Source organism: Sabethes cyaneus, chromosome 2 (genome assembly GCF_943734655.1).
Source record: "Sabethes cyaneus chromosome 2, idSabCyanKW18_F2, whole genome shotgun sequence".
In the NCBI taxonomy this organism is placed as follows: Eukaryota; Metazoa; Arthropoda; class Insecta; order Diptera; family Culicidae; genus Sabethes; species Sabethes cyaneus.
Genome location: NC_071354.1, coordinates 75,309,017 through 75,336,705, shown reverse-complemented (window position 1 = coordinate 75,336,705; position 27,689 = coordinate 75,309,017). Strand labels below are relative to the sequence as shown.

General features: G+C 42.1%; 1 protein-coding gene across 1 annotated transcript; it reads right to left on the bottom strand.

The window, feature by feature from the left end:
* Positions 1-1,773: 1,773 nt before the first annotated feature.
* LOC128734178 (E3 ubiquitin-protein ligase SH3RF1) lies at positions 1,774-27,402 on the bottom strand. Its single transcript, XM_053828227.1, has 10 exons — positions 26,674-27,402; positions 6,936-7,044; positions 6,427-6,787; positions 5,899-6,246; positions 5,521-5,838; positions 5,210-5,463; positions 4,558-5,155; positions 4,365-4,499; positions 4,074-4,295; positions 1,774-3,344 (listed from the first exon to the last, which is right to left on the bottom strand). The coding sequence occupies exons 1-10, from the start codon at positions 26,785-26,787 to the stop codon at positions 3,173-3,175; spliced, it is 2,631 nt and encodes an 876-aa protein (XP_053684202.1). The 5' UTR covers positions 26,788-27,402; the 3' UTR covers positions 1,774-3,172.
* Between the last annotated feature and the right edge of the window lie 287 nt (positions 27,403-27,689).

The window sequence follows — 27,689 nt, the reverse complement described above, 5'->3', positions numbered from 1 at the left end:
TTCTGGCGACGGTTTCGCGCGCGACGGTTATAATTCATCGGATACGAAAGGGTGGGAAATTGGCAATATTGGTTATCATTAATAACTGAAACATAAATGCTTACTTAAGGCCATGCCATGAATATAAATTAATAAATACAGTGAAAATTTAGTGGAAATCCCCTCCCCCCCAAACTTTTTAATTTTTTTAGATTAATAATGTTTTTTTAAGCTGAACATTGTTCTATATAGCGAATAAGTGACCTTTTTGGGAACTTTCTAGTTCTGTTAGAAGTCGCTTTGCATTCCTTTCGAAGATTAATCATCAAATAATCAAAGATGGGTTGTGCAGACTCCTTTTGTACCAGCGAGCCACATGCCCTGGCGGGTGTTGTGGCTTGTGGGATCGAATCCGGTTATAATCTTAGATTATAGCTTGGTTCGACCCATGCACCTTCCAACTGTGGACAAAAGGTAGGAGTCACAACGACAATTTGTTAAGCGTAGCTACCTATTATCACCCCCCCCCCCCCCCCTTCCTTTCCCAAAAAATCCTTCTTCATTACTTTCCCTTACCGTCCCTTCATCAATTGTAGAACCATCGTTTAAAAAAAAATATTAATATATGCCTGATTGCATTTCAAGGTCATGACTAAAATCACGAGGTTTGGTCGAAAAAAAAGATGACTGAAAAGATAGAACCTTGTCTTCTTTTTCCTTTTTCTCTGGTTGTGTTTAATTACTTGGTTACTTGGAAAAACAACTCTCAGTTCTCTATGCAGAAACGAGACGTGCACAATGCTTGACGGGGACGCGGACGGGGCATTGGTCATTTTTGAACGCCCTCTGTTAGGGCCACCTTTGGCGGGGCAAAAACCATGATCAAGCATACAATGATTATGTGAAGCAAAGGAACGGCTCTTAGAAAGCAAAACAGAAGCAAAAATAAAGGAGATTAGCGAGAAGACGTAGGTTATAGTTGTGCATCTAAAAAAGAAAGAGAAGAACACTCCCCGGACGATCTGAAGATTCGCGCAGGATCTGTGGAATTCTTTGCATTTGAATCGAGTAGAGAAATTTTGCAAAGGATTCGAGCAGAATGCTTCGCTCATAGAACCAGGATTTTTATATGAGAATCCAAAAGACGAATCCCCAGGATACCTATAGCTCGATAAGGGAAGCCTCTGTACTATGAAATAGGAATCCTCGGGATTCTGAAAGCAGGAATCCAGCATGTGTCGTCTTCAATGCATGCCCATTGACCGCTGTTTTTAATTGATCATTCGAAAAATCGACTTTCATAGGGAATTTTGAGCTGATCGGAATTACATTTGTTCATAGCAAGCGCTTACGGAACAATTTGGATTGTTAAAGATAACCCCTAATGTTCACCATGTGACAGATTCCCGATAAATTCCGAGAATTCTACTTGTAGACTTTACACCTATTTAGAGACTTTAAGGCGGCGTACGATTCAGTTGAAGATTCAGAGGATACGGTTTATCATACACTCATGCACAAACGAAATATATGTTGGCTGATAGAGAGCATGGTAGTCCTTCAGGCGTTAGAACTACCGTAGTGATAGGTTGAGACACATTTGAAGTAGTCGACAAACTTGTCTACGTTATTGCCATGTGAAAACAATGTAAGTCGTGAAGTAAAAAGTCGGGCAATAGATATCAATAGGGCCTTCTAATCGGATTGTTGCCGAAAAAAATAAGAAAAAATTGAAAAAGATTGTTGTGATAATTCTTCGGAAGGAAAATCAACATGTCCAATTTTATAGTTTATTTAAAGTACGAGTATACCTGTTTCACATCGTTTATAATTTCAACTGCCAAAAATGCTCTATCGAAAATTTCAGATGGCATCAGGTTTGCAACAAGCTCAGAACCATTTTATGGCGACACGTTGCAAAAGTGATTGCCTGACGCCATCCGCAAATTTCTCCAGAGGCACAAAAATGTCTCTACCGTTCAGACTATTTAGTTTTTTTATCCCATCCATAGAAGGCATCTGTTTTTGTGTGTTTCAAATAACGATTTACTAGTGGCAATTATATTTACCCTGTCCCGAGAAGACTTGTGCCTGCTGGTTGATTTTGCTCTCTGTCCTATTCAGAATTATTCTGTTTTTGTTCATACCTCTTGTTAAAGTATTGCATGACATGTTTTCTTTAAACTAAGTATTTTTCGGTTTTTCGTTTCACCAAAATCAACGAATAATTAAACATTCTAATGTTTTCCAAAATAAAAACATATATGCTAGCAGTTTGCATAAATAGTGGATCGCTTGGTTTTATATCTTCTTCGGATTTTGCACGATTCTCTTTTACCGCTGAATACTTTGCGATATTCTTTCTACCGCAGAGAAACTAAAACATTTTTCTAGAATTAGTGTTGCTGTTGACAGACAAATATATGTAGGTTTGCATCATGATTTGAAATATAGATTTGCGCTATTACTATTTATTGATGTACATGAAACACGTTACGTATGCTTATACTGTTGCTTAAAAATTTGCTATATGGATAGTTTTGCTTTCACTATTGGTTTCAAATATTTGCAGTTTAACACAACATTCATGATTGGAGTAGTATATTAAGAAATTGTTTGTATATTAAACTCTGTGTTTTTACTGTTTGATAATATTTGGAATGAGTAAACGATTAAAGTTTTAGACACACGAGATTTGTAGCCTGCTCGATTAGATTATGTAAATGCACAAGAATAGACTGTGAGAATTATTAGTCGAATTGCCTAGATTCAAAATGAACATGTTGAATTTGTACAGTACAGTTCTCTATATTAAAATACAATAAATTTGGACGCCCACGTATACCGAGACAAATATAACGTTTTAAAAACATGATATAACTATATATTTACTCAATCAGACTTTGAAAAGACCTAATAGAGAACAATTAGGTACAAATTTGCACTTTTGTTGGCCTAATTTAAGGTGTTGTTCTAGTGATTTATTTGTTATCATTCGGAAGCTTACAATTATTTAATTGTATTGCTAAATTATGTACGGTTATTATCTTCATCATGAAATTTAACACAAAGCCAACAACGGTGTCTTTTGTTAATACTAGAGCACCGGGTCTACTTAAATGCATACATAATACAATGCATTCGGTTTCATTTAAAACAATTAAAATTTCTTTCGAGTACCTAGTTTCAGATATCAGATGTCTGGCTCGACGAAGGACGCCGGAAATAGACCGGTTTTACCGGAACGCTGATGTGTGCCCTTGTACCAACCATTGTCACGTTTTTTGTGCACCAGCACTATGTCTCCGACACGCAGTTCTAGCTCGTACTCGCTGTTCGGTGGATACGGAACGATGCACTTGAATCTAAAATAAAAAGATTATTATTATTAATTCGAAAGATTTAGCTAAAGTTTGGACTAAGACAGAAGTGATTTAAACTACAAATAGAGATGACGTTCCGAAGAATGCGTCGTAGTGTTTCTGAGTTTAAGAGTCAATGTATGTTTGTATGTTTGTATGCCCTGCCATAACTTCGGAATGCCTGTACGATTCTTCATCAAACTAAGCAATGTTCCTTGAATGACTTGAAGAAATCTGTATAGTGTGTTGACAAAAAGAGGAGGGGATTCAAATATAAAAAAGGACTTTGTTTGTCTTGTATCATGTGAATTTTCGAACCAATGACAGATGTACAAATGGCAGGACGACAAAAAGGGTTGTCAGAAATGCATGGCGGTGGAAGGAGTGGGCGGAAGTCCAAATAAGGGAAAAAGGTTTTGTTTCCGCTTTATTATAGAAATCTCCAGACAGAAACCAGATGTAGTAGCTGAGGGACAAAAGAGAAAAAGCTAACAAAAGGGGAGGGATGTCCAAATGAGGAAAAAGGGTTTTGTTTCTGGCATGATGGAAAGTCACGGAACGAAAACAAATGTACAATTGTAGACAAAAGGGGCCACGAGTAGGATAAGGCACTTTTAGATATAATTCAGCACCCAAGTAGCATCTAATGGGGCAAAAGATTACAAAATATACTAAATAAAGATATATGTACAATATACTCAAATGATGACACAAAGAACTGCATTTGCTCACCTTTCTCGTACGGTTTGCGAGTGTGATTTTGGCTTTGATGGTGCGCCATTCATCTGTCCGATAATTGCGGAAGCGTCAAGGCTTTGAGATTTTCGGTGATAGGCTTGCGATTGTTTCGGACCACCGGTTGACGATGATCCAGCCGGTGCCTCGTGCGATTGCTGTTGTACTGCTTTAGCAAAATGTTTGGCCGAGTCTTTAGTAGTGTTGTCATTTTTTAACCTGAATAGTAAGTTGGCAGTGGGTTAGTGTTTCACATTGGAACAAGAATGAATATGTAGTTATAAATACCCGTGCATCGACGGACGTTCTTTGTGGGGCTTCACCCTTTGGGAACCGTACATGTAAGGAACATTTTCCCGACCGTGGGCGATCATCTGATCCACCGGAAACGTTTGCAAGAGCTGGCTTGGGCAAGATCCAGATCTATAATATTTATTATTAGAAATTTTATTTCGCACTAGTGAAAATTTTGGAAAAATACCTGACGTGCACTGGATTGATTATCTGCTGAAGATTTGGTTTGACGATTGTTGAAGCAGCTGCCACCGTGCTATCATCAAACGTAGGATTGTCCATCGAGTAAGCAGGATTCGTATTGCCGCCACTCGAATTTGTAGGTGATTTCGACCGCTTAATATTGGTGAGTCTTTTCATTAAACTTACTGCCGATGAATCTTTCTTTTCTTTTGAAGTGGGACATGCTGCTTGGGTATTTTCTCCTCCGGCTGGAGCAGAACTCACTGGAGAATTTTTATCTGTGGGAGTACCTCCGGATTTTCTTCCAAATAAGGAATCTATGTAATTGCCGGATTGAGTCTGTTGTTTTGTCCAAACGATGCCAGCTGAATTTGTAGTGCTATCTCTAGGTGGTAAGGCAGGTAATGTGATTTGTGCTAGGTTACTGGACGGATTTTGGGCACTAGTAGATGGTCCCTGGGGATGTGGATTACGGGTAGATTGACCAGCTTCACGACCCTTGTAAACAGTTACGTAGTTACCAGGGAAGACGCCAGTCTTTTGTTGTCGATTTGCTCCTTTAAACCAACCATCTTTACAACGTTCCGTTACATAGTAGATTGCTAAAACAAGAGAATTTAATCAAAGGCCATGGTTTATGCTACGATTAAACTCACATCCTTTTTTAAGCTCCAACTCATCTGGCTTCTGAGGTTTGTACGGATAGAGAGCGACATATGTGGCAGGTAGTTGCGGATGCTGGTGATATACTTGACTTGTTTTAGTTGCATTTGTCTTCTGACAATTGAGTATTTCCGGTCGATTCATCTGTGATTGATCTGATGGAGTCGTGGAAGGTGCAGACGTTTTATTGCTGGATTGCAGCTGTGATCTCTCAGTTTCAGCAACGTTAAGAATTTCTGCAGAATGCCTGTAATTCAAAATAAATTACTAAATTATTTATTATAGAGAAGCAGTGAGTTTTTACCGATCAGGATGATGAAGAGATCCACCTACGAGAACTGGCCCCCCAGTAGAACTGACTGCAAATGTTGTCAACGAGTGACGTTTCTCTTTATGATCCCGATTTGAGTGGCCACTAGTAGTAGTAGTTACTGCTGTGGCGGTTGCTGCAGATGTCACGAAATGTGACGTTGGACTGCTTGGAGCCGTACTCGAGTTTGAGCTTGTCGTGCTTGCGGAAGAATTTGGACTGGTAGTTACACTAGAGCTTGTAGTATCACTAGCGTTCAAGTCGAACGGAGTCGGTGGAACAGTACGATTGTTAGAAGCATTGGCTAGCAAGCTGGAATAAAAAAAAATTATCACCATTTTCAACACATTTCGTAAGCATGGTTAATCTTACTGTTTCATAGCTGCATCCATTAGCTGCTTTCCAAGTATGTTCATCTCAACGAAAGAAATCGGAAAAATGCCAATTTTATCCCCAATCCGGCCTTCTGCCCAGTTTTGGTCCACTCGGCGAAGTACATGGATTAAAGCACCTTTCTTAAACGTTAGACAGCCTTCTTCCTCGTTAGGTCCCATACTGAAATCGTACAGTGCCTTGCACTGTGGATACGGTAACGGTACTATCACCTGCAAATGATTCAACGGAACGGCTCCTTCCTTTCCGTTTACTTCTCCTACACACCAGTTATGGTCGATTTTCTTCTTCAGTATGATGATATCGCCTTTCTTGAAACTTATATCGCTGTAATAGTTAAAAGGGAAAAATTTAAATTACAAAATATAGATCATGTGAAAATTAACGCGAAACAACATGCCAATAATATTGCCTTTCATGCAATCATGCAAGTAAAACGTCTTACTAAACGCCCTAGAATAAATCAATGCTACAATGTATTTTGTCGCTAGAATGTTCTAGCCCTACCTGGTCTCATTGGAGGCGAAGTCGTAGAATGCTTTCGCGTGTGGGATTTTCGACAAATCTAGCGCGTTGTTGCCCGACGCGGGCGTAATGATACGGTTCGCTGCATGCTGCTGTTGACCTTGCTGAGTCTGGTTCTGACCGTGGCACTGCTGATGCAGCAGCTGGTCAGTCTTATTATTTTTCACATACTGCTGCTGTTGGTGCTGTGATGAGCCTTGGTTCTGATATGCTATGCTAGGATGATTCTGTTGTTGCTGGACTTGCAGGCTGAAGATGTTTGAGCCACCTCCACCTCCAACGCCGGTTCGGGCTGCTTTGTTTATGTTTATATTTTGACTGTTCAACTCAGCTGTTTTCATGCCTGCGTGACGCGAAAAGATAAAAAAGATAATGAAATTTCAACATGAGATAAGCCTGTAGCAGAAGGTACTTCCCCGCGGATTCGAATCTTTTTGATCTTTTTCTCAAAAAGAGTATTATGAGCGATTTATATTTTAGTTGAACCTTACCTTCCAGGATACGCATCAGCAGTACATTGGGTGGAAGTTCATCGATTTTTATATCCACCAGCACCCGACACTCCGGACATCTCAGCTCCTGATGGCTGGCCACAATTTCCTGAGAAGCATAAAAAGAAGAGGTACATTAGTGTATGCTACTGTATAGCTATATGACTGGCCTTGGACACGTGACGCTTATCAAATAGGCCACACGTAATATGCCACGAGGGTGTATTTAAGATAACGGGAAAGTGTATGATATCTAGACGTGATAATGCATTGCATAAAGCCGACCTTGGTGTAACGGTAACACATAGAGATCTATGCAGATGCATTCAATGTATGCAAAAAGAATATGCTGGGAATCTGATGAAACACAATAAGTGTATCCTATTTTTTAAACCCTTGAACATTTTAATTTATTGTAAATGGCTACCTAAACTTTTGTCAAAGCTTTTCAATCGACGATTAATATGTGCCGGAATGCGATTAATTCAAAGATATATTCACAATTCGATGCTAATTTTATTCTGTGCTGAGAAAACGAGCTCTATTGCGATAGGTGTAAAGCGCCTTCAATGTTGTTGACAACAACTTGTTGTTACTTCTAATACGAATGTTTATAAATTATATCAATAGAAGTGTTTGAATATCGCTGCTTAGAAGCTCATTGATATTACGGTTTTTGGTTGACATATGAGAGGGGCAACTTAAGTTCGGGGGGGGGGGTAGCCGTAAAACCGTAATTTTGGTGTTTATATCACTCCAGTTTATTTTAAATTTTGGATACCCAGTAGAAAAATATTACAATTTTTTAATAAAACTTTAAAATTTTCGACTCGTCAAAGAAGTGAAAGTGAAAAAAAGTTTAGTGAAAGTAAAACAAAAAAACTCGGTTTTAATAGTTTTTTCCATGTTAATTCTAGATTAAACAGACATTCAAGTATCTGGTTCATTAGTCTGCAAATCACTAACCATTGTACAAAGCATAGGGCAGTATTTAAACAATACTATACCAGTGAGCCATCAAATTCCCCGTTTAGAAATTTTTACATGAAGTCACTATTTCTTTACATGAAAACAAACGGAATCAGCACCTGCGCTGCGTATTGCAAAACAGCAGCATCAGCACAGTGACAACCAATTGTATGTATGAATAATTAAGTTACGCACTACTGCCCGCACTTATAAATATGTGTGATCGAGCGCCTGCTTATTATTGCCCTTATTGCCATTGGGCCAAGCGCCGGAGACGACAAGGTATCTGCTTTGCGTGGACCGGCCTTTTTTAATAATTCTACAAGTCGTCTGCCGTTGATTAACTGGCGGCGGTTCGTTGAATAACACACGCAACTACGTTGCTTGGGTTGGTTGCTGGGAGTGGGTCATGATTGATTAGTTGATCTAGATTCGTCTGTATGCATGTGCGCGGTCGTTTATCATAATCCGTTACAGTGCAAAGAACCGTTTTGTTTGAATATGAGCTCATGTATTCGGTAAATATGATAAACACCGGGAGTACTTCGTATCGCTTACCTAACGTTTAATAGTGTAAATTTTGTACGACGATATAGATAACTTCTTATTAATCATTAATACATTTTTTATTGTTTTTTATGCATTACATTTTACAACGAACCGAAAAAATAAATACAAGTTAGTTGCCCTTTGGAAAAAAATAGCGAGACCTTAAGCTCAACACAGCAATAATTTGATCGGTGTTAGGGCGACTGCAACGTGTATGCAGTCTGTACGTCACATGTGTCGAGTACCAGTTTTTCGATAGTCTTTCGTTGTGAGTGTCCAACTCTCTCGGTATCGGCGGCTTTGTCGTAGGCTGATAGGCCCCCTTCACTGCAAAAAAACCGGATCCAAACAGATGACGAAGGTTGTCGTGGATTGTTAAGCATATAGTGGAGCAACAGCAAATGGGAAAGCTTAGCCCGTGAAGGCATTTGCATCAGATTTAGCAAATTTCATCTTCATCATCCAGAGGGTGTGTATTGTCCAATTCTTATCTTCTAGTATAAAAGTAGTCAACAAACACTCTCAAATCGAATCACTGAATCATCAACCGGAATTGGTGTCAGAAGCACATTGTTTTAACCTATACGAATCACGTACCTTTGTAATATTTCTTATATTCTTTTATCAAACTACTGTCCTAGTGTCAGATAAAATAAAGTAAAACATAAAGAAAAATAAAAGTAATTTTGAGTTTCATCTTTACTAGAAGTTGGTTCAATTTAGGGATATACGGATGAAATTTTGCATAATAACACTAATATTAATTTATTATTCTGACAGATATATGCAGAGTTTATAACATTCTGATTTGTCCACTTTTTGCCATAGAGGATAATCAAGCGCCCAATGTATATATGTATGTATGCATGGGGGGGAATCCACCATCAGTTTAAGGTCCTGCTAGTGCATGTTGGTAGACTGTACTGTAGTAGATCCAAATTTGATTGTCGAATGAGGATAATCAAGCGCCCAATGTGGGTATGAAATGGGGAAGGCAAATGAGGAGCGTCCAATATAGCTCTAGCCATCCCAAGCCTCTACCTAGCGCCTTCACGTGGCCATATCTGGTAATGCTCTATTGAGTAGCCAAGCTAGCAGATGCGCTGCTGGGTGGTTCCCGGGTGCCTGATCTTAAAACCACAGTTTTGGGCAGACAGCGGAGCCATACGGCCAGATACCAGATGAAAAAATTAAATTAATTATTAGAAGCACTTATGGAACCTCAAAGGACGCAACTCTATTCCATTCCAAGGACTGTTGGTGAGATTGTTGATTGGTGGGTTAAATTTGGTACAGCGAAATTGATTATTACATGGAAGGATCCTAATGCTGGAAGGCGACTCTTGCAACCCCGGAATGCGCACAAGTGCGTTTGCTAGTGGGGCCGCCCAATCCCTTTTGGCCCTTTCTGTAACAGCATTAGAGTGATCATATTCATTTGATAATCAAATTTGGATCTACTGTAATTCTACCTACATACACTCCCCCGACTACTACTACTACTACTTCAAAATCGACATTTTTTATTAGTTTATTTTTATTTTAATGTGGTATTAACCAGTAACCGTAGCCGCAAGGTTATTGAGTCTGCATTGACAAGCGAGTGGTCGTGGGTTCGAATCTTAGTAGAATCAAGCCATTCGATGTCAAGTGGCTTTAGCATGGGTTTATTCCTAGGCCCCTCCATTTACCCTTCCTTCATGCTGAATTCTATATTTACCCTCTGACGCCTCTTGACAGTGCAAATGTCCCTCCTATAGTTAAGTGTACTGGTCAGAGGTACGAATGAGTCCTCGCCAGGGACGACTATAATATGGGATAGTACTGGCAGCGACGAATAAATGGGTAAAGTAGATCAAGTTTTGAAGGAAGGGTAAACCCCAATACACACAAGCAAGTATAAAACTTTAATAGGCATATCGCTCATTCAATAGCGATTATATCACAAAGAAACGCAGTGCAGGTCATACAGCAAACACCCGTGCGATATCGCAATTTTTTTTTTCCGTGTTGGGTATTTTTATCACTGCGACCATTTGTTTGATCTATTGTGATTGTTGCAACACGGCACTCCCCTGTTAATGAAAGTTGGCTGACAGACCCCTGACCTGACGTTTGCAAAGCGAGCCGGCTGACAGACCCTTGGTCTGACGTAATATCAGTAACATGTACCGAGGAAGGCAAAAAATGTAAACAAAGTGATCGGGGAATTAAAGCATCATTGTACAAATGAAAGATCGATCAGAATTAAAGATTTAGTTTAATAAAAAAGAATAGTTTAAAGAGAACATATTATAAAGATACGGTTTCAGATTTAGCAGATTAGACCTGTAAGTAAAGTGATAAAAATAATGGTGAAACAATAATTGTAAAGTTATATTTACCTGCAGAAAGCGATACCTGTAAAAGAGAGGTTAGTTAGACGGAGATTACTTACCTGTTAAATCAATCTGAAACTCGACCGGGAAAGTTCCTGTAAAAGAAGTATGCTGAAAAAAACCTAGAAAAATACTTACTCTAATACTTACCGTGCTTCTTCGCAGAAAGATAAAATATAGCGTAAAGCAGCAGTGAAAAGTGTAGGAAGATTAGAGGAACAATAGAACCACTTTTTGTAAGTACATAGAAGGATAAAATAAGTTGTAAAACTAATATCGACAAATAATTGCAGTTTGAGCGACACAAAATAAAGGTCTGCTACAAAAAGGGTTTCTTTCGAAACATTCTCAAAAAGAAGGTGTCACATATAGGACACAGAGATGTCGATCCAACCTCGAAATACGTCTTCCGATGCTGAATCTACTGCTGACGAAACGGAGATGAGCTTGACTGCGACGCCGTGCGAAATTTGTGGACCGTCAACTATCAATGAAGAAATGATAGAATGTGACGGATGCGAAAAATGGTTTCATTCCCGCTGTGTAGGAGGAGTCGACATATCAAAGTCAGCCAAGTGGTACTGTAAGGGTGCGGCTTGCCAGCAGCTGGCTCAAGAGTACAAAAAGCAGCTGAAAGAGGCTTCCAAAAGGAAGAGTAAGGGCCGTAAGAATACGGACGAAGCTGATCAACTTCCTGTCAATCCGGCTAAAGGCGTTTCCAGTATGGAGCAGAAAATGAAAGCACTCAAGGAAAAGCAAAAGCGGATGGAGGAGGAATTGGATGCAGAAATGATGTTGAAGCAAATGGAGAGAAAAATTATGCTGGAAATGGAGAAAAAGAGGATTGAAATGGAAAGGAAGATGCAATCGGAAGAAGAAGAAGAAAAGAGACTGATGCGGGAAACAGTTCTCAAAGAAAAGTGCGAGCAGATAAGGCGAATGGAAGCTGATCAATTGGCATTTGAGAAGCAAGTAGAGGAGCTGGACCGGAAGTTAAGCGCACTGAAGAAAGTGTCAGGTAAATCGTCACCGAGGATCGCACGGGAACAGACCGAAGTTCAAAAGCTGAAACACCCTGGAAAAGGTAATCCAGAAGAGGACTCCGAAGATGAATTCGACGACTGCGAGCGTAACAGCGGTCAGTCAAAACTATCGACGACGCTGCACAATGTCGCCATGATAGAGCAGAAGCAGATTGGGCCTACGAAAGCACAGTTGGCAGCAAGGAGGGGCTTAGCGTATAAACTCCCTACGTTCTCTGGTAAGCCATGCGAATGGCCACTGTTTTACGCGGCTTACAAGGCTTCGAACGAGATCTGCGGTTATATGGACCATGAAAATCTAGTACGATTGCAAGAGTTTCTGACGGGCGATGCTCTAGACTTGGTCAGTGGGCAACTGCTTCTTCCGCAGTCGATCCCAAGAGTGATCGAACAGCTTCGTATGCACTATGGTCGTCCGGAGCAACTGCTTAAAAGTCTGCTTGATAAAGTTCGCAGACTAGAGTCACCAAAATCGGACAAGCTAGCTAGTTTCATTCCCTTCGGAAACGCGGTAGAGCAGCTGTGCGAGCACTTGGAAGCTTCGGGACTTCAACAACATCTGGTTAATCCGCTGTTGATCCAGGACTTGGTCGACAAACTACCCGACCCCGATAAGCGAGAATGGGTTCGGTATAAGAGACACGAAAGGGAAGTTACCTTGCGCACCCTGACGAACTTCCTCATGGATATAGTGGCGGATGCATGTGAAGCTAACGTCAGCTTCGACTACGAGTCAGAGTTAAGATCCAATGGAAATGGACAGTCTGCTAAAGCGAAGCTGATGGAGAACAGAGCATTATTTAGTGACAATGAATCCGATGAGTTGAGTATTGAAGCGAACGAGCGTAAGATCCTGAAACCCTGCAAAGTATGCCAGAACACGAACCATCGCCTGAGGAACTGTCCAGAGTTCAAAAGGCTTTCGTATTCCGATCGGTTAAAGGTGGTTACACGCGAAAAATTGTGTTGTGTGTGCTTAAATGGACACGGTGGACAATGTCGACTTAAAGTCCGCTGCAATGTGGGAGATTGCAACGAACAGCATAATGCCTTGTTGCACCCGGTCGGAAACGTGTCGGGATTTAGTGCGCATATTCAATCAAGCGAGTCGGTTATATTCCGAATGATACCGGTGCAGTTGTACTGCGGTGACAGGTCAATTAAAGTGCTAGCGTTCCTAGACGAGGGTGCTTCAGTGACATTGGTGGAGAAAAACTTGGCGAATCAGTTGGGTATCACTGGTGAACAGGAGGGTTTGACAATCAGGTGGACAGCAGATGTCACGCGAGAAGAAACAGAGTCTCGGCGGATGAATATATGGGCGTCAGGCGTTGGAGTGGGTGCGAATAACAAATTGCTGTTGCACAGTGTTCGGACTGTACAGAAATTGATGCTGCCGTGTCAAAAATTGGATACGAGCGAGCTAGCTACACGTTACGAACACATGCGAAATTTGCCGATTGAGTCGTATGAGGAACAACCGAAACTGCTGATCGGACTCAACAACATTCACTTCTTCGCTCCCTTAGAAATGAAGGCTGGTGAAGCTGACGAGCCAATCGCAGTGCGATGCAAGCTAGGGTGGACGGTGTACGGACCAAAATGCTCCACGTTAGCTGATACAGACTGCTATATTAGTTTCCACCAGGAGGAATCAAGGATAGCAGTCCACCAAGCATCTATCGAGGATAGACGAATGGAAAAGAAACGTCCGTATAAGCGCGTAAAATCAGAGACGCGGCCGGGCAGTTGTTTAGGCTTCGACAACCTAGGACCCTCCGAAGTGGTAGTAGGCCGCCGAAAGGAGAAGTGTAGCAAACGGCGGAAGAGAAGCATAGCAGAGGCAGTGATCAAACGAACAGAGGAACGAATCCAGCAAGGGAACATGAGGGCTGCGGATAGATCAGAAGGCAGTGTACAGAGGCGTGCTTGGCAGTGTTGGAGATTCAGTAAATCCAGAACGACCAGGAGTACACTGGATGTTACGGGCGGGGGTGTTGCAACACGGCACTCCCCTGTTAATGAAAGTTGGCTGACAGACCCCTGACCTGACGTTTGCAAAGCGAGCCGGCTGACAGACCCTTGGTCTGACGTAATATCAGTAACATGTACCGAGGAAGGCAAAAAATGTAAACAAAGTGATCGGGGAATTAAAGCATCATTGTACAAATGAAAGATCGATCAGAATTAAAGATTTAGTTTAATAAAAAAGAATAGTTTAAAGAGAACATATTATAAAGATACGGTTTCAGATTTAGCAGATTAGACCTGTAAGTAAAGTGATAAAAATAATGGTGAAACAATAATTGTAAAGTTATATTTACCTGCAGAAAGCGATACCTGTAAAAGAGAGGTTAGTTAGACGGAGATTACTTACCTGTTAAATCAATCTGAAACTCGACCGGGAACGTTCCTGTAAAAGAAGTATGCTGAAAAAAACCTAGAAAAATACTTACTCTAATACTTACCGTGTTTCTTCGCAGAAAGATAAAATATAGCGTAAAGCAGCAGTGAAAAGTGTAGGAAGATTAGAGGAACAATAGAACCACTTCTTGTAAGTACATAGAAGGATAAAATAAGTTGTAAAACTAATATCGACAAATAATTGCAGTTTGAGCGACACAAAATAAAGGTCTGCTACAAAAAGGGTTTCTTTCGAAACAGTGATATATTCCCCGTTTTATTATAGCTATGTTGTCAAGATGACGCACCACTAGCAGAAGTGATTGTCATTGTTTGACTAATAGCATTTGTCCAGCCCGGTGATGCACTTCGGATGAAGTGCACTACTGCGCTGGGAGTTGTTCTCCAAATATCAGAGGGTTCTAACAGCCCTCTTTCGAAGAACCTTAATCTTTTATTGAGAATTGCCGGACATCGGCAGGTGTTCCGAGTCTTCTTTTTCTATGCCGCAGAAGCGACATATATCATCATGAAGTTTTCCCATTAGCTTCAGATGATAGCGGCTCGGACAATGTCCTGTTATAAGACCAGTATAAATGCTTAGATCTTTCTTCGAAAGCTCCAGTATTTTGCGAGTAATTGAAACGTTTGGAGAGATGAAACGTTTCGACTGCCTAGCATTGAAAGTGTTATTCCAATTTGATTCCACTTTCGTACATTCCCATGCTTTTAGCTCCATTTTTAGAGTAGAAGCAGATAAGCAACAGAAGGGCTCAGGTCCTACAAATTGATGAGATGATCCGAGTCTTGCTAGTGCATCAGCTCTCTCATTTCCATCAATTCCACAGTGACCTGGGACCCAGTACAAGTTGACTTGGTTACGACGAGACAATTTTGGGAGTGATTGAATACATTCCCAGACAAGTTTTGATGTGCATGTCGCCGACTTTAGAGCGTTTAGAGCTGCTTGGATGTCGGACATGATGCATATATTTGAATGTTTATAGTTCCTGCGCAAGCACACAGTCGTACATTCTAGAATTGCTTGTATTTCAGCTTGGAATACAGTTGGCCATCTGCCCATAGAAATTGACATGTCTATTCCTGGGCCAGTGACTCCTGCTTCCACTTGATTGTCCATTTTTGAACCATCTGTATAGAAAACTGTCGAGCCTGGACGAATATCGGGACCACCATCTTCCCAGGAATCACGTCTAGGCTCAAATACACGAAATATTCGGTTGAAGTTGTATTTTTTCTCCATCGCAATCGCAATAGATCAACTATACTGGTCGCAGTGATGAGTCCACACATGAAAAAAACCAGTTGGTCATTCACCATCAAAATCGACATGTTATTGCTTATTTACCCAGGCTTTCTTCATTTCTTCAACTGTTTTAACTACTTTAGGACGTTTTACAAGATTCTGCTTCATAATAGCCTGACACTGGTTGCGACATTTATTTACCTTTTACTACTCCAGCACGTCATTTGCGTAATGGCATAAAACCAAATCCGGCCAGCGAGTTCATGGGACAGTTGTGAGACTTCAGAAGAGGAAGAAATTACTTTTAGAGATACGCTTTCAGATACACCTGACCAAGTCATGGTATCTGTGAGCACGTAAGGTGTACTCTGCTTTCCACATGAACAAATTGCTTGCTAATTCAAGAATTTCTTGGCAAACTTTGACATCTTCTGTTTTCGGAGGTTCTCTGGAACATCAAACTTAACTTTAGCAATGAAATACTGGTTCCCCGGAATATGCTTGAAGTCCGTTTTCACGTAAGATCTCCGTCAGTCAGACTTTCTTTGAACTGTTTTATGGGACGAGAATCCGTAGAATTGGGGATTCCCAAATTTTGGCCGATGGCAAGACCAGCGAGTCACATGCCCTGGCGGGTGTTGTGGGTTCGAATCCGGTTATAATCTCAAATTATAGCTTGGTTCGATCCATGCACCTTCCAGCATTGAACAAGAGGTAGGAGTCAAAACGACTTCTTGTTAAGCGTAGCTGCCAAAACACCCCCTCCCCTCCTCCTCAGCTTTCCGCTCTTTCCCCTCCTTCACCAAAAAATTTTCATTTCTTTCCTCTATCGCCCTTTCAACAATTGTAGAACCACCGTTTCAAAAAAATATTCAAATATTATAACCTACAATATTGTACACGAAAAAACCTAATAACTATGTTATACGAAAAACCTATTAACTACGTATTATTATTACGTTACTCAATAGGCAATTTTTAATAGCGTCTTCAATGGTTGTCACGTTATTGAAGAACCGGAAAACTGTCTTTTTTGTTGCATTCGCAACATTCTTAAAAATTCCGTTATATTCGCGATCGGGGAAGCTTCAGTATGCCAAAAGGTAGTCGTGCGAAAGGGCCTAAGCCGGGTGTGAGTTGTGGAATATGCGAAGATCCGGATAATAACCTGATGGTGAGCTATGATGATTGCGGTCAGTGGTTTCACTTTAAGTACGTAGGTGTCGATGAAAGAATCGAAGATGTAGGCTGGAGTTGCTCGTCGTGTGAAACGAAGCGTGCAGCTCAGGGCACATCGTCCCGTGAGGCATCTGTACAGGGTGGAGCAGGATATATGTCGATTGCAGATCAAAAACAACAACTCCAACAGTTTCAAAGAATGATGGATCAAATGAGCTAGGTTTAATCAGCAAAAGCATACGTATGAAGAGTTACTGCCTAAGAATGCGATTTCTCTTCACGATCTCAGCAAAATCCAACTTGCTGTGCGACAAGCGGTAGCTAAAGAACTTCCCATTTTCTCTGGTAATCCGGAGGAGTGGTCGCTATATATTGCTACTTAAGAGAGTTCCACCAGAATGTGCGGTTTCAGTAACGAAAAGAATTTACTTCGACTTCGTTGCAGTTTAAAAGGAAAAGCTCTTGAAGCAGTACGAAGCCGATTGCTATATCCCGCTGATCTCTATGGCGTTATTAAAACGCTACGAACATTATTTGGCCGCCCAGAATTTAATTGATTTCGGAGTTGCAGTACAGTACAGAATATGTGCGCGACGATTGTAGGTTGCGAATTGAATGAACATCTGTGCAATGTTGTGCTTCTTCAAGCTTGTATTTAGACAGATTGCCGCCGACCATCAAGCTCGACTGGGCTAGACATCGGCAAACGCTAAACACGGTCACCCTTTCGGAGTTTAGTAGTTGGCTGGAAGCACTGATTGAAGCAGCATGCGGGGTAACGGTTCCATCAGCATTTGGCAATTATGCCAGCAAATCCGACAGGCGAAGTAGGAAGGAGGAAGTGTACTTACACCGTGAATCAAGTTGTCGTTCATCTTTATCTTCGCCAGTATCTTCTAAAACGACCTTGAGGAAAAAGTGCGTAATCTGCGACGAAGAATGAAGCAATCCTTGCGAATGTAAAAGATTTCTTGTCATGAACATTGGGCCCGATGGGCTGCGGTAAAGAATTATAAGTTGTGCCGCAAGTGTCTCGCAAAGCATGTTGGAGATTGCACTGTAAGGGAAGAGTGCGGAAGGAACGGTTGCTCCTATATGACCCATAAGCAGTTGTACACGATGATTCTAGATACCCGCGATATTCAAATCCTCAACTTTCAACGTCACAGGCAGACGCAGGAGCTTCTTATGAGAGATGGAATGCTCACGTTGACAACGTTGGTAAAGTATATTGTTCAGATACATTCCGGTGCTGATTCACGGACGCAGGAGTTCTATTCGCACATATGCCTTTTTGGATGACGGCTTTTCAGTCACACTGATGGAACATGGTCTTTTGAGAGAGTTAAGGCTCAATGGAGAATCATATCCCCTGTGCTTAGGATGGAGTGCCGATCATCAGCAACAGGAAGCGGGATCCGTGAACATTGGAGGTCTCTGGAATACATGCCACGAAAACGTACTGGATTCCGAAGGTTCATACCGTTCAAAGTCTCGCTCTACCAGACAGACTCTCGAGATGGTTAAACTAGTAAGTCAGTACAATCGTCTAAACGATTTGCCGTGTGATTCGGAACATTCGTGAAGTTCGCCCAGACTTCTTATAGGGATTGATAACTGCCAACAGCATTAGATAGCAGCGAAGGCGGAAAACATGATCCAATTGTTTCTAGAACTCGCCTAGGATGGACAGTCTTCGGACTTTGCTCAACATCTCTTCTGTCAGTGCCAAACTATACGGCCCACCGCAGCCTCCATGCTATCTCGTGCTGCGACCGACGCGATATAGAGCTACACAACACAATGAAAGCATACTTTTCGCTGGATAGTCTTGGGATAGTGCGTTCGGCAAAGCCTCTTCTCTCAAAAGATGACGAGCGAGCAGAACAGCTGTTAAAGTCCTTGACACACACGAAAGGCCTGCTTTACGAGACGGGGACGGGACTGCTTTGGCGATTCGACAACGTACAGCTGCAGTAAATCGATAGCACTGAAAAGGTTGGAGCGTCTAGAGAAGCGTATACAAAGAGAACCCGAACTAGGCGACGTCTTGAACGAAAAACTCCGGGATTACCTGCGAAGCGGGTATATCGAAAAGTTAACGGAGAGGCAATTGCTTGAAAAATTCCCTCGTGTCTGGTACCTTCCAATATCCCCCGTGACTAATCCCAACAAGCCAGGCAAACTACGTATAGTATGGGATGCGGCAGCAAAGGTTGCGGGAACCTCATTGAACAGTTTTCTTCTCACCGGACCAGATCAGTTTGTTCCACTTCCATCTGTGCTACGCCGATTTCGAGAGTTTCGGATTGCGGTTACGGGGGGTATTTTTGAGATGTTCCAGCAAGTGATGGTAAACAGAAACGACCAACAATGTCAGCGATTTCTTTGCCGAAACAGCGAACAACAAGATGGTCGCCCGGACGTATACGTGATGAAAGTGATGACCTTCGGGGCTACGTGTTCTCCAAGCTGGGCGCAATACGTAAAGAATCACAACGCGTATCGATTCCAGAATCAATACCCAAAGGCAGCCGAAGCTATCATGAAGGACCATTATGTCGACGATATGCTATGCAGTGAGGAATGAAAAGCATATTTCATTAAGCTGGCAAAAGATGTCCGCTCTATCCACATCGAAGCTGGGTTCGATATACGAAACTGGCTATCGAACTTAAAACGAGTGCTGCGAGAACTGGAGGCGGAACCTGGGGAGAAAAGCTTGAACCTGTTGAGTGAAATGGGAAGAGAGAAAGTTCTTGGAATGTGGTGGTGCACCGTAACCGATACGTTTACCTTTAAGGTATCTCCAAGGATCAACGCCGATTTGCTTGAAGGTCGCATCATTCCTACAAAGAGACAGATTCTGAGCACCATGATGATGATCTACGACCCTCTAGGACTGCTGGCTAACTTCTTAATGTTTTTGAAAATCCTACTTCAGGAAATCTGCCGCACTGGCATTCATTGGGATGATCGCATCCAGGAAGAGCAGTGGCAGAAATGGCAGACATGGCTGCGAGTTTTTCCGAGAGTGGAGATTGTTAGCGTGCCTAGATGTTACCGCAAGCATACCAGCATCTTTGAGCAGAATATGATACAACAGCATGTGTTCGTTGATGCGTCTGAAAACGGATTTGCGGCGGTTGCAAATCTGCGATTCAAAGAGAATGGCGTAGTAGAATGTGCTCTGGTCGGTGCAAAGATACGAGTAGCGCCTTTACGTTATGTTTCGATCCCTAGGCTAAAACTTCAAGCAGCAGTAATTGGAGCACGGTTGGCAAACGATATCATGGAATCACACAAGCAGAAGCCTGCGCAAATATTCTTTTGGACAAACTCGTGCGATGTTCTTTGCTGGTTAAATTCCGACCACCGTAAATATAGCCCATTTGTAGCTGCAAGAGTAAGTGAAATGCTGGAGCTAACGGAGTCGAATGAATGGAACTGGATTCCAACAAAACTCAACGTCACCGATGATGCAACAAAGTGGCAAAAACTGCCGGAACTATCGCCTGCTAGCCGCTGGTTTCGTGGCCCAGATTTTTTGTGGGAACAGAAGGATAAGTGGCCAATTGCTGGTTTCAAGTTTAATCATACTGCTGAAGAAGAGCGACCGTATGTATACCAATACTACAGTATATTGTGTGCTATTTTGATGAGAGAAGTTGTCCAGCTGGAAACGCTTATTAGGTCACGTTGCGTTCGTTAAAGGATTTTCTGCAAATTTACTCAAAAAGAGTGCTAAAAGAGCCAATTATTACTGGACCGTTGACTAAAAGCGTACTAAGGAGGTGGAAGTCTACATTCTACAGCTTATAAAGGGCGAAGCGTTCGTTGCCGAAGTTTCCATGCTAAAAACCCCTAAATCTACGCCATGGCAGTTCTTTATACAAGCTTACGCCTGTCCTTACCGATGATGGGTTGCTACGCATGAGTGGCCGTATAGATGCTTGCGAATTAGTGGAGGAATGTAGGAAGTGCCCGATACTGCTACCTAAGCCCCACCCAGTTACAAACCTTATTGCTGACGTGCATCAGTGATACTGTCACATGAATCATCAGACCACACTCAACGAGATCCGGCGTAGATTCTATGTACCTCAACTACGTTCAACGTATAACCGCTTACGCACGCAATGCCAGTTTTGTAAAAATCGCCTAGCCAATCCTGCCGTACCTGAAATGTCTGCATTACCGTCCATACGGCTAAAACCATTTTTTCGCCCTTGTTCCTACGTCGATATAGATTATTTCGGACCGATGTATGTTACTGTTGGAAGACGATTGATGATGGAAAAATCCATCAAACACCTTCAACTCACACGTACGCCAACCGATGAACTACTTAAAATATGTTGGCTGCAGGGATGTAAGATCAGTGATTTTGATAAAATCTGTGAGTTATCGCCACACGCACAGATCACGATCCGTACAAATCATGACAAACAGTGAATCTTTAGCGTTGATCACAAGATTTTGTTCTCTAAACAGTCTCAGCAGTCGATCATAGTGTTACATTTTAACTAGCTGCGAGAAAAAAGGTCACACATGTTGTTTGTATTGCGATGCATACGATGCACACAACCAATCGTCTGTATCTGTTATATTTCTCAACGCAATCATGCAATGAACATGATCTGACATGAAGTTTGTCATAATCTGCACGGATCGCGACAAAGTGTTTGTCGCTTACAAGTAGTGATGTCAATGAATCTGAATCTGATCGCTCCTATGATCTTGATCGCTAGAAGCGATTTTTTCCATCCCTGGTTGGCTCAGATCGAACTAATCATCAATTCCCGCCCATTAACCGAATTGCCCCTAGAGAATGAGTTGTCTTCACCGCTCACCCCGAAATGATATCCTCCTCGGCTCTTCAGACGGCTCTAAGCCCCCGATCGCGTTCGACGACGGCAAGTAAGCACTGAAGCATACATGGAAGATGTCGCAGGTGTATGCAATCCGATTTTGGAAGCGCTGGATAGCAGAATACCTGCCGACGCTGACCCGAAGGACGAAGTGGTTTGCCCCGGTGAAACCTATCACTGAAGGAGACATCGCCCCTTGCCGAGGAACAGCTGGCCGAAAGGTCGAGTGGTTCGTGCGATCCGCTCTAAAAATGGACAGGTTCGACGTGCTGTTGTACAGGCCGCACATGGAATCTTTGAGAGGCCCTCGGTGAAACTAGCAGTGTTGGACGTCGGTGCAAGTGGGGGTACGCCGAATTGTAGGTACGCCGAAAATTACATACAATATTTACAAAAACGTTCTATTCTAATTATCGTCTAGACAGATTCTTAACCTACAGTACGGTCTCTACGTAAAGATTGATTAAGCAAAATAGCTAACCTAATTGGAATACGAAAATTAGAAAAAGACACTAAACATAAATGCCATGAAACTTCGCATATTAATTTATTATAAGTTCAAATAATATAAATTGTATTGTACACGAAAAAACCTAATAACTAGGAAATTTTTAATACCGTCTTCAATTGCTGTTAATAAAGTCACGTTATTAAAGAACCCGAAAACTGCCTTTTTGTTGCATTTGCAACCTTCACTATAATAAATGCCACTAGCTCTGGTTAAAGAGTTAAACTCTTTGTTAATAAACCGTCACTGCGTAACAAGTTTTGTTTCTCTACAAGCTCTGCAGACCTTTCTGCATTTTGATACCAATTTTGTAATGATCCGATCACCGGAAGTAGATGAAAAACGATCATACACATAAGCATTCCGGTGCGGCGTGGAAAAACCTCGACGGAAAACATGATTTTCAAATTTTATGTACCTTTTTCTCGGAAACTACTCAACGTATTGGAACATACTTTTTTTTGTTGGTAGAAGTTTGAAAAGGGTATGAAATGGAGAGAGTTACCTGAAAGGAGCGTCAAACATAGCTCTGGCTCTCTCAAGCTCCCACCTGGCGCCTCCACGCAGATCTAAGTCAAATGATGACGGTCGATGGCCTTACCCGGAAATGGTTCATGTACTTACTGAAGCAGCTAAGCTAGGAGGTGCGAGCTAGAGCGCCTGTTCTCCAGGTGAGGGGCGGCTCACACAGCGTCTGTCTCGTAACGGGCGGCTGAATATGAAATGCTGTATCCCGCAAGCTATACCTACACTCTTAAAAAAAAGCACTGACTTCGGTAAAATTTTGCCGAAATCTAAACAGCCGACCGTTCGGTAAAATTTTTTATGTTACCAAACGTCACTAAAGCTCCGTAAACGTCGATTTGCATCATCGATTCGATTCGATCGAAACGATTAAGGGATAACGATTGGAAACTTGGTACCTGGAATGTCCGAACTCTCCATGAACCGGCACAGGCTGGCTTGCTTGCTCGAGAGCTACATCAACTCGGAGTGGAGATCGCTGCTATTCAGGAAGTTCGGTGGCCAAATTCCGGAGAAAGGGAGTTCTGTGCAATAGACCCTATTGCAGGCACTTCTTTCAAGTACCACATCTACTACAGTAGCGGTAAGAAAGCAGAACATGGAGTCGGTTTCGTAGTGTTGGGAAAACAAAAGCAACGAGTTATCCGGTGGAGACCCGTAGATGACCGTATATGCGTGTTGAGGATTAAAGGCAAATTCTTCAACTATAGCCTAATCAACTTATACGCACCGACAAATGATAAATCCGATGATGCTAAAGACGAGAGGACCTATGGAGAGTGCCCAAAACACGACGTGAAAATCATCATCGGAGATGCAAACGCGCAGATCGGGAGGGAGGAATTCTTCCGTCCAGTTATTGGAAGACATAGCCTGCATCTGTCGACCAATGATAACGGTCTGAGGCTCATAAATTTTGCCGCGGCCAGAGGGATGGCCTGTAGCCTGTCTGTAGCACCTACTCTCCACGTTTGAATATTCGGAAACACACCTGCAGGCATCCAAATGGAGACTCTAGCTCTCAGATCGATCATGTCTTGATTGACGGTCGACACTTTTCGGACGTTATCGATGTACGGTCTTTTCGTGGACCAAATATTGACTCTGACCACTATCTCGTAGTGAGTAAGATTTGCGCAAGGCTGTCGAACACGGCGAAAGCTCGCACTGAGAGGACGCTGCGTTTTTGAACATCCTGCGGTTAACGGCAGACGGCGTAGCAGTGGAGTACGCCAGGAAGCTTGACCAGCGAATCGCAGAACAGCAGGTAGAAGAAGAAGATATAAATGGGCTGTGGAGGAACATCCATGGTGCCATCCAAACAGCAGCGAGAGAGGTGGTAGGCACGACGCGTGGAAGACAGGATAGAAATTGTAAGCGATGGTCAAGCTGTGGAGCCACCAACACAGGAGGAGGTTAAGAAGGCAATCAGTGAGCTGAAAAACGGTAAGGCTGCTGGGAAGGACGGTATCCCGGCTGAACTTCTAAAAGCGGGGAGCGAGCGGCTGTACGAAGCAATCCACCGGATCATTGTCAGGATCTGGGAGGAAGAACAAATGCCGGAGGAGTGGTTGGATGGCCTCATTTGCCCAATTTTCAAAAAGGGACATCGAATGGAGTGTAAAAACTATCGAGGAATTACATTGCTCAATTCTGCCTACAAGGATCTTTCCCGTATCCTGTTCTGCAGACTGAGACCGTTAGCGGAGTCCTTCGTCGGCGAGTACCATTCTGGTTTTCGTGAGGATCGCTCCACGGATCAGATGTTTACCCTGCGCCAGTTGCTAGACAAGTTCCGGGAGTACAACTTGCAGACACACTATCTGTTTGTGGACTTTAAAGCGGCGTACGATTCAGTTAAACGAAATGAGCTGTGGCAGATAATGCTAGAACATGGTTTTCCGACGAAACTAGTTACGCTGATTCGTGCGACGCTGGACGGATCCAAATCATGCGTTAAAATACCGGGTAAGACCTCAGCTGCTTTTGTGACGTTGGATGGACTGAAGCAAGGGGATACACTCTCTAACCTGCTATTCAACATTGCATTGGAAGCTGCATTACGAAGGGCAAACTTGGAAAGAAATAAAACTATCATCCCGAGAACTCACATGCTTCTTGATTTTGCGGATGACGTCGATATCATCGGAATCAACCGTAGAGCAGTGGAAGAGGCCTTCAGGCCCTTTAAAAGGGAGGCTGCGAAATTGGGACTTACCATTAATACCGCCAAAACGAAGTACATGGTTGCTGGTAGGGAACGTGGGAGCTCAAGTGGTGTTGGTGCCGAGGTGGAGTTAGATGGGGAACGATATGAAGTAGTGGAGGGATTTATATACCTTGGTACACTCGTGACATGTGACAACGATGTAAGCCGCGAAGTGAAACGACGAGTTGCAGCCGCGAATCGGACTTTCTATGAATTACGTAGCCAGCTGAAGTCCCGTAGTTTGCAAATTCGCACAAAACTGGCGCTCTACAGAACACTAATCTTCCCGGTGGCCCTTTACGGACACGAATCATGGACGCTAAAGGCAGCTGATCGGCGAGGGGTTTTTGAGCGTAAAATTCTGCGATCTATACTTGGTGGCAAAATACAAAATGGAGTGTGGCACAGACGCATGAATCACGAGCTGTACCAAGTATACAAATATGCTGATATAGTGAAGGTAGTGCAATGTGGCAGGCTGCGGTGGGCTGGACACGTAGCCAGAATGCCCGATGAAAGAGTAGCCAAAACTATTTTCAGCAGAGAACCAGGAAGAGGCCGTAGACTCCGAAACAGACCCCGCAGCCGGTGGGTGTGTGCTGTCGAAGACGATGCACGTTCAGCTGGTGTTCGTGGGGATTGGAGAACGGCAGCCCAGGACCGACGGTACTGGAGGACCATAATACGTTCGGCGCAGGATCGGTAACGAACCGTTGCCACTAAAGTAAGTAAGAAGTTTTAAAAAGACTCTTTTTGCAGAAACAAGCTTAGCATTATTTGTACATAGATTTAAATATTACGAGTTACTGACACTGAAAAATCGCGGTGATGTGCCCCTAACCGTCAAAAAAATGACAATGAGATTTAAAAAAAGCATAAATATTTAAGCGTTTTAGGCGATTCCATCTGAAATTGATATGTGAAAGCCAAACCTACGAAAAAGAACACTCTTTTACTGTCAACCAGAGTAAATACCAAAGAAAAATCAAGTTATTTTAACAATATTGTAGATAACAACTAACACTATAAGTTCTTCACACATGAATGACTTAAAACTCTGCTTCGGTGGAGTCAGATGCACAAAGTTGCATTAAAATAAGCGTGGCTAGTTTTTATCCAAACTTACATTGTATCTTTTCAAAAACGTATCAAAAATAAAATAATTTAATATTATTAAATGGTGAAAATGTTTTATTCCAGTGTTCAAAAATCCAGCATCCAGTAACGTTAACAAAGACGGTCAGTCCGTGTAACTAAACCGTGAAAAATTATGGATTTTTATTTCGTTACGCTTAGACATGACATCCCAAACAGTAATAATAAAAATAGTTTGATACCTAAATTTTATTTTTTACCTTTGTTGCCAAAATTGAGTATATTTTATGATGCCATGCAATGAAATTTCTATATATTCACTTCTTACTAACACGAACGAAGACGTCAAAAAGGAGCAAAAATTCAACTCGTCAGACCAGACCCCCACTGCTGCATGGTTCCTACGGAAAACACCAAACCATCTAAGAAAATGTAAAGACAAATACTCGAACCATCCCATCGCACATTGTTGTCGCTAGTGGAGTTCGAAAAGAACATCCATCAAGCGATCCCGTGTACCTTATATGATACATCAGAATTCCAGCATCATAAATGAGCCACGGCAAAATAAACACATGCGCGTATGAAAAGGCATGGAGAATGAAGCGTTTGAATTTGGTACAAAGAGATAGGAATTTCACCGCCTTTCCGCTCCATCTACCCCTTATATGAAGCATATTATCACGCTGTTGGGATTTAACCTTTCCATCAAATTGCAATGTCGAGTATGCCCGATCCTTACCTCCAAGCATTTCCGACAGAAAGTATGTTGGCATGGCAGCACCTTAGAGGATGTGTCCAATCGTTCCAGACAAACGGAGCACTCCAGCAGATCGTTTAGCAGTCGTTCATCCATTTTATCCTACCGTCTCTGTGCACTTTATCACAAATCCTCTGCTTGGCAGAATGGACAATTACCTACACCGATTTTCTTTGTGTACTTTCTCAAAATATTGCACAATATTTTACGTTTTTCATGCTTTTTTGATTTAGTACTACCTTATGAACGCACTTTCTGCCAAAAACTTAAAACTGCATATTTTGGCTTCCTGCACTTTGCACTCAACACCTTTATTTTCACCCTTGAAAGAACTGCACTAATTTCCTTTCAAAGAAATTTTTAGAGGCTCTTGCTACGTGGTGGGGAGTAAATATAACACTCCCTTTGGCAACATTCCCTTTTTTCAGTGACGAACTTGTTTCACGCACATATTTTTGTATTTTCGCACTCTGCAGCTTAGCACACACAAAAAAATGGAATAATTTCCAACTTCTCCGAGTAATTCCAACGACCCCCGGATGTCGAACAGGTTCCTGCTGCCGTATATTCTCACACAACTATTTACCGAGATGTTTCTGTGTTCAATCAGCATCAGTAACAACACTCCCGAAAGCAGCCTTCACAAAACGAATCGATGGATAATTGCTGATAGAAAACTTTATAATTATAGGCAGATTTTTCATTAATGGTATTTCAGAAGAAGCCTATTTGTAAATGTATGTATGAGAAAATAAAGTGCTTCGCAATGCATGTATCAGCAGAGAAGTCAGCTAAAAAAGTTCGATTTGACTGCTGTCTACTTGGAGAGGCATTCTTGACTAGCTGCTCTCTTGCTGCTGAACGCTGAACCTACTGAACCTACCGAAAGAACTGTTAAGCATTTACGGATGTGTGTGTGTCAAGATTGCTGATTCGAGATAAATGTGGTACAAACTACAAAGAAAGCAAAACAGGCATGCCATGATTTGTATGTTTAA

Coding starts and splice junctions, on each gene's coding strand:
- LOC128734178 (XM_053828227.1), bottom strand. CDS start 26,787: ATGGATGAACGACTGCTAAACGATCTGCTGGAGTGCTCCGTTTGTCTG. Junction 5,156..5,209: donor GTTGGAGCTTAAAAAAGGAT/GTGAGTTTAATC, acceptor CTCTTGTTTTAG/CAATCTACTATGTAACGGAA. Junction 3,345..4,073: donor TCGCAAACCGTACGAGAAAG/GTGAGCAAATGC, acceptor TTTTTATTTTAG/ATTCAAGTGCATCGTTCCGT.